Source organism: Ceratosolen solmsi, unplaced genomic scaffold, assembly GCF_000503995.2.
Source record: "Ceratosolen solmsi marchali unplaced genomic scaffold, CerSol_1.0 scaffold13, whole genome shotgun sequence".
Classification (NCBI taxonomy): Eukaryota; Metazoa; Arthropoda; class Insecta; order Hymenoptera; family Agaonidae; genus Ceratosolen; species Ceratosolen solmsi.
In genome coordinates this window covers 8722472-8730540 of record NW_011948418.1, presented here as the reverse complement: position 1 = coordinate 8730540, position 8069 = coordinate 8722472, and the positions used below count along the sequence as shown (strand labels likewise).

Genomic DNA, 8069 nt, shown 5'->3' with positions numbered 1-8069 from the left:
TGGAGGAAGCGGAGGAGGAGGTAGAGGAGGGGGAGGTAGAGGAGGTGGAGGATGAAGATGAAGAGGAGTAGGAGAAGAAGAACGAGAAGGAGGAGGAGGGGGAGGAGGAGGATGAGGAGGAGGAGGAGGAGGAGGAGGAGTAGGATGAGGAGGTGGAGGTGGAGGAGTAGGAGGAGGAGTGACTCGTCGATCCTATCTATCTTGAGTTGGTTTTTTTCTTCTTCTGGCAGCTCTCGCGTTATGTCGCCGCCGCCGCATGCGATTAATAATGTGAGCGGGGGATTCCCACTCGCTCGCTCGTTTTTTTTTACTCTCCTCTCCTTTTTTACGCTGCGTCCTTCGCCGAGACGGCTTTTTGTTCGTTATTGGTGAGGCCTGAATAACGGTTCGCGTGCGCGTATTTATGCGTTCGCCCGATTTAAAATTCGTGAATTTTCATGGATTCCGAGCTTTGCCGCAGCTTATTATTTATATATATATATATATATATATATACGTTGAATTGAAATTAACGTCGAATATCGCCGGCGAAATTTTAGCCTTCAATTATGAGCATTTGCTTTTCATATACGATGTACATTTTGAAATAAAACTTCCATGATGTGGAAGCTGGTTACAATTACCATAGACATTCCATAAATACGTTCCATTTTGCAATTTGATGGAAACACTAGTAATGAAGAATGAGCGAACGAAAAAGATGGAAGATTTATTCGTTTCTCTACATTAAATGGCAATCGTTTAAAATTCATGACTGCAACTGACATTAGTTGGAGATATTTAAGATAAAACAAGCTAATGCATTATTTATAAAGAAATTATAGAGTGAAAGTGTACTTATGAATATGCTTCCACATTCAATTGTGACAAACGATACACGAGTCTATACTGTTTATGTAATTATTTACTTATTAAATTGACAAGTCAATTTTTATCTTTAGAATTATTCATTACTAGCTAAGTTATATTAGTAATTCGTTGAAATATTAAAACAAAAAAAAACAAAAAAACAAAAACAAAAAAACAAAAAAACAAAACAAAACAAAACAATATAGGATTTAAGGAACTACGTTTGAATGTGATAATCGATTAGCGTATGTGATTATCGTCATTTACAAAAATGTTTCAAATACTCTCGACATCTAACATAAACATCATTAAAATATAAAAACAAATTTTTTTGGATAATTGTTGTTATAATTGTTATAAAAAAATGCATTGCTAGGGATATATATATACTTTATTGGCAGCCTCCTGAACATTGTGTCTAACTCGAAAAAATAATATTTTTTGTAACTAATGATTAAATTGTGTCAGCCCTTTAAAAAAAAAAAGTTATATCGATGAAAAATGTCGTAAACAATAATAATAATATTCAAATTGGCTACTTAATGGTCAGCAGCGACTGTAGATTTGCAATGTTATTAAGCCCCTGTACGATGATACGCATATATATTCGTTAATTTTTGCAATATTATCTGATAAATATAGAGAATTAACGTACAAAATGGTTATAAATAAAGGAGTTATATTTGAAGCGAGAAACTGTATTTAAGGAAATAGCAAAAAGATCTTATTTTTGCACTGTGATTCCGAAATCCAATTCGATTATACTCACCTTACATACTCAGGGACCTAGGGTACGCTATTTTTGACATTCCACGCCATTTCTATTTCTATAACGCTAACGGAGCGCCCAAAGTAAGGACACTTTTACGTTCAAGAATTTGGTTAATTGCAAGTGTCGTGTGCTCGCGATCGACAGGCTCCCTACATTAACAAAGAAAAGCCGCGACAGTCTATCTGTGAGCGAATAAACGAGGAACGACGCGTGTGTCTGTCTGCTCGTAGGTGAGTCGCTACCTGGATGCCCCGGACATAATAACGGGGAACACGACACCAATGGAGCCCGCGGTAAAGCAGCGTCTGCTCCGGCACCTAGACAGCTGCGTCTCGGAGCTGGACCTCGACCTCGGCTCGCGGCCCGACTCGGGTCTTGGCTCGAGCCCCGGCAGCGTGACCGAGCGCGTTCTCGGCCCCGGCAGTCCCTTACCCCTCGAGCATCCGCATCACGCGGTGGCCCACTGCAGCGCGGCACTCGGGGCCGCCCTCATCAAGCAGGAGATGCCGGAACTCGTGGACGCGACACGGCCCGACAGCAGCACTGCCCCCGGCGACGAGAATAACAACAGCAGCAGGCCCACCTCGGCCTTTGGACAAATGCATCCGAGTATGGCCGGAGTCGAGCAGCCTGCCGGCAGCCAGCCCAATCCCAACATGCTCTCCGTTGTCCAGGTGATTATTGCCAAGATAGTCGAAGAACTAAGGCCGAAAGAACTCGCGCCCGGGCAATGCCGTTTAACCTACCTTACGCTTATTTGACCCGGACACTTGTCGTATCTCTTAATACCTCTCTTTTGCCTTTTACATTTTACATTTCTATAAAAACACCCCTCGGATCTATAATATAGATTTACAATATTCGCCCATCGTCGTCCATTCTTTCGTCACCTTCGCTCCCTGTCCTTCACTATTACGAAACACAAAAAATTAACGCGACTAATTGTTCGTTCGTGGCCTTAATACCAAATTGATATTTCAATCGATTCGAGCGCTTTCCCCGCAGAATATGTTTCGCCCAGTTAATCATATAAATTTTATATAATCATACGAATTCCCAATTGGCAAACTTATCATCTAGCTCATTAATATTTAAAGCTTATTGAATGTCTCGAGCCAGTTGCGGCAGAAAAGAAAAAACATCCGTGCTCGATTAAAGTCTCGGCCGAAGCCTCGGCAAGTATGTTTATGATAAAGAAAAAGTAAACGAAAAATGAAAGATACAATATTGGTATTACGAGAGTACGCCTCTAATATAGATATCGCGAATAGATGGAGCAGGGGCCTATTTATTACAGTCGCGATTGAAGGAAAAATGTAAAAGTACACACAGCCGCTGGCACATCCGCTAAAACCAGTAGGCCAGAGTTATTAAGAGCGTCAATTGTCGCGGATGCGATTAATCACCGTGGCCGTAGCGCGTAGAGCGGCTCACTCGCTCGAGTCGTTCGCCATTGCGGAAGGGCAAAAAATTTTTGCTAATCTCTACGAACGTGCTTGGATACTGTTCGCAGGTGATACCGTCGCGGCTCCCGGACGGCCAAGTAGTGTTCCTGCTGCCGAGCCATTATGTGCAATTGGCCGCGGCGGCGGCGGCCAACGGCATAAGTATCGGCCCCAACCCGCCGACGGCGATCTGGGCTGCGACGAACATGTCACTGCTCAAGGCCAGCGACAAGCTTATAAAGAGGCCATTATGCGATGATACGGGGGATTGGTCGGACGGCCAGCTGAAGCCCGTGAAAGTGGCGCGCGTGGAGACGTCGGGCGCCGTTGAGCAGCCCCTTGACTTCACCACGAGCAGCGTGAAGAAGCTGAAGGCGGCGGCGGCGAGGCTCGTACAGCAGCAGCAGTCCGAGGCCGCGGCAGCGGCGGCTTTGCTCAGCCATCCTCAGGTCGAGGAGACGCAGACCCAGCAACCCGTGAAGGACGAGAAACCCGAGCCCAGCGCCAGGACGCCCGGCCACTCGCCGGGACTGCAACCGGTGAAGGACGAGGAAGGCATGTGGCGGCCTTGGTAGACGGATACCGCCCGATGACCCACGGAGCGGAATTTAGTCTGACGGGTTGCGTGCCCGATACTTTACTCCTCCCCGCGATCACCCTCTCGCATATCCCTTTCCCGTCCATGGCCAAGCCCCACCCTGCCTCGCGCTCTGCGGCTCTATCTCTCTTCCTCTCATCGGACGTCCACAATCCGGCGCTCCTACAGCTCCAAGCGTATAACGCGTACGCGTATGCACCTACGCAATTGACATCGATTTAAGGAGCGAAATTAAGGATCGGCCGATGAATAATGGCCCAGTGGGATTCTATGATTGGACGTCAGGTTTGTCAGTATTACTTTACAAGATTTAGTCTGTCCTTTCGCCTCTTGTTTGTGACAGCGCGACCATACTAAGCGAATAGCCAGACTAAGTTCCTTACGCGGGTCACTTATTAGCGCTCCCACCACCACCACCACCATCACCACCACCCCCCTCCCCCCTTCCCCTCCCCATCCCCCTCTCCACCCGCCAAAAATGCTGCGAACCTCGTATATTTCGTTCGAGATCCTCTCGCGCATCTTCCTTAGTATTTAAGGCAATTTGTATATGTCCTGACATTTAAATATGAAATAAAATTTAGGATGCGAGGCTCGTTCGATTTGATTCGATTTGGCAGTTGATCATTATTATTGAATAGTCAGAGACTAATGAGTTCGTAGCCAACGATACTTGTAGATATATTACTTACATACTTCATACAAATAAGTATACAAATATCGGCGAAATAAACAATAATACGCATTAACGATGCATGAAATTATTTGATCGATAGAGCTTAGCGCATAATTTACAATGAAACTCTGAATATTCGTTTTCGTTAAAGCCAGCAGCCGCTCGGACAATACAACGATTTCATGTTTTTCTTCCGTCACCAAAAAGGCTATAATTTTTTCTTTCATCCGACCCTTTTTCAAAAGAGAGTTTATTTTTTTATGCGAATGGGACAGGCAGTGAGCGAAGTAGTGGAGTATCCTTATCGAATCGTTATGAGCACTTTTAATTTTACAATACGTCATGTACAAATGTAGTTAGCGTATCGTGCTAACGCGCTTTTCATCGAACGACGATCGATTCGCGATTTATTCTGTACAAAGTAAGCATTAGAAAAGGACATTCGTACGGTATTCGATACTGCGACGATAATATATTACTGCACCATGCATATCTGACCCTGTCGCTCCGTGATTTTGCACAAAGCCTTTTCATTATTTAAGTCGTAAGCGACTGTCGAACGTAAAGAAAAGAAACGCGTGTAAATAAATAATCGTCGGACGGTGCGAGCGAGAAAACCTTTAACGAAGGATCTCACTCAACGACGTAATGTGCTGGGAATTGACGAGCAGCATCGAAAGTCCCCTTAACCGCCCCAACACTAGGACGATCTAGTGCCGGCGTTATGGTGGGGGTTGACGTGTGTTGACGGGGTTTGCGGGGTTCGCGGGGTTCGCGGGGCTTGAGGGGAGGGATGGGACGAAGAGGTGGCGGATGAGGATGAGGAGGATGAGGATGTGGATGAGGTAGGGATTAGTGGGTTGGGAGTAGGGGTAGGGAAGGTCTACGACTTAAACAAGGCAATGGCTTACCTCGCGTGCAGACACCATCCAACCTGGCACGTGCCAGCTCCGTAATTCTTTTCTTTTTTCGCTCCCTCTGATTATTCTTCTCAGCGCGCGTATATGTTTTTTCTACCAAATATGGCTTATGACGTAAATCTAGCGTACCAGTACTATAATCGTACTAGCAGCGCTACAACTCGAAAATCTTTCAATTTTGAAATATTATATAAAGTCTGGGAAATGTGACTGCGCTAGCGTACAATTTGTTACACCATCCGTAGTACAATTTGTTTTAACTGCTGGATAAATTTGTGAGCATCTCAAGTACAATTAAATGAAATATTTCGAGTATTCGAGCAGACCATCCTATTTAATAGGCTATCTTGGCGATTATTTTGTCTGTACTGTAGTAAAATTCAGTATTCGTCACTTTTCCCAGATGCTCGTAGAATAAGATATTGCGATCAAAGAATTATACGGACTAATATATAATCTATATAAATTTAAAGGTAAAGCTTTATAACTTGTAGAATTGATAAAAGTCGAGAATTTTAAGTTGTTCAATAGTATTACACTGGCGTTGCAGGAAGAGCGAATGAAGTTGGAAAAAAACAAATTGGAATGAAGTAACAGAAGCGATTGTATGTATGTACACATTGTAAGAAAGAGTCACATAATATAGGTTAATTTGATATGTACGTTTAAATAAGCGAGCATGACATTTTCAATTATTTCACGTGAGTATTATATACATATACATATACATATATATTATGGTCCGTTTATGCGCACCTGTACATAGAATTCGTGAGCAGAAGAAACGAATCGGCGCTATTGAACTACGAAAATATATAGATTTATTTTAATGTTATCTAGGTGTATATTGAGAGAATGAGGCGAGAAGTTAATTATTATTATTATTATTATTATTATTATTATTATTATTATTATTATTATTATTATTATTATTATTATTATTATTATGTGAATATTTGATGGTGAGACTATGAATATGTGTTTGGATGATATGAGATTACATTCGGCGAACTATTTATGTATAAGAGATGTAGGTAGGAACTTACTTCGTGATTCCACCGTTTTAATTGTGTCTGTAATTGCTGAATATATTGCGATCCGGTCTCATAATTCAATGTACTTAGTGACGCAGTCAATACACGCAAATATTGAACTACACAATTATCGATGTACTTTCATTTATTGTACTCGACCTTCCTAACCCACCTACTTTCCATCGCCCTCGATCTCAAGAGATCTGATTTTCTCCCTTTCATCTTCTTTGCTTCGCTTACAAGATTATCAATGCCTTTACAAGGTAATTATGAAATTAAAATTTTTAACACACCCAACAGATGTTACACGCTCGGAGTGCTGCCCTACGCTCGTTAAAATTTTCAACGCCTTTTTCTTTTTCCTTCCTTTTTTTCTTTCTTATTATAACTATATCATTACATTTTGATTTAATCGGCTCTGCCGCTGTGAAAATGTTTATCTTGTTTTTGAATAATTTTCTTTTTTAAGCTGCACATATTACGTCGTTGGCTAAATAGTTGCACACGATGAATTGAAACTGATCGATTAAAGCTGAAATATCAGTTCAGACGTAAATACGGCTCGCGAACATTGCCACCAATCTCTCTTCCAAAAAATCATAATTCTCTAAAGTTCGATCAATGCGCAAATCCGCTTAAATTGAGCGAGCTCGTAATCAGCATTTGAGTTAAAAAAAATTTTTTTACAATTCCAATACACATGGTAAAGGATAATTAGACGGGAGAGCGAACGTTACGTTCTTAACCAAAACATTGCATTGTTTTTTCATGGAAAGTCCGTCAGCAAAAGCCGTACATTCTAATCGGCAAAAACTCACGGACGGAAAATGCTCGATAAGTACCTTGCGCAATATAATAAAAAAGTAAGAGTAAAATAAAAGCCTTCTGGTTAAGCGCCAGCTCGCACTAGTCGCCTTAACGATTTTCCCGAGTGGAAAAGCGCGCGCCCGCGGCTTATCTAATCTCGACGCGCGTCATCGGGCGCTTCGCGCGAAAATTAGAGAGCGGCGAAAATTGATAGGGTCATTCGGTTGTCCCCGAGGCGTGGCGGGAGCGAAACGGATGCGCTCTCGTCCCCTCCATGATGGCTATTCGCCCCGTCGCGGCATCCGCGCCTCGTTTCGCCGATTACGTCGTGGCGGTAGACAGGGGACGGGGACTGCGAACGAGGGACGGCTCGATGAGGGGAGGGCAGAGCAGCGGGACGGGGGTGCGGCGGAGTGCGGTTCGGTGCGGTGCGGTGCGGTGCGGTACGGCGAAGATGATGGCGGCGGTGGGGGGGGCGAAGGGGGGGATGCACGCGCGGCCACCGGTAATTGCGGTATTGCACGCGCCACATTATGCGCGCAGCTGCACTCGCGTGCGTGCGATGCCACCCGATAAAAAGGAGCGGCGTGAGGGACGGAGAGCGGGAGAGAGATAGAGAGAGAGAGAGAGAGAGAGAGAGAGAGAAAGGAGACGGCGAAATGGGCGCGGATGTGTATGCCGATAGCTCAATAATTTCGACGGTGTACTCCTTTTGTTCTTCCCAGGCACTCGGGCACTTCTTCTTCCGTTTCTTTTCAGTGTTCTTTTTCTTTTTCTTTCCTTTTTTTTTTTTTTTTTGTTTGTTTTTATTTATTTCTTTATTTATTTACCCAATGTGTCGTGAACCGATGGACTTTGGAGCTGACTGGATTCGCCTAGTGTTATGCAGAAGTAAAAATTACGCGTATAGACCCGTAATGGCGATCGATTGATCGATCGGGAGACGAATTCGATCGAGATTGCGCCGA

At 43.7% G+C, this 8069-nt stretch overlaps 1 protein-coding gene across 1 annotated transcript in view; it reads left to right on the top strand.

Annotated features, from left to right (window-relative positions):
- The window catches only part of Sidpn (bHLH protein similar to Deadpan), a 10315-nt gene extending 6242 nt beyond the window's left edge, over positions 1–4073 (top strand). Inside the window, exons 3-4 of the mRNA XM_011497113.1 lie at positions 1852–2295; positions 3135–4073. Of these exons, the coding sequence (XP_011495415.1) occupies positions 1852–2295; positions 3135–3641 (951 nt within the window). The 3' untranslated portion in view covers positions 3642–4073. The remainder of the gene's footprint in view (positions 1–1851; positions 2296–3134) is intronic.
- Positions 4074–8069: the final 3996 nt, after the last annotated feature.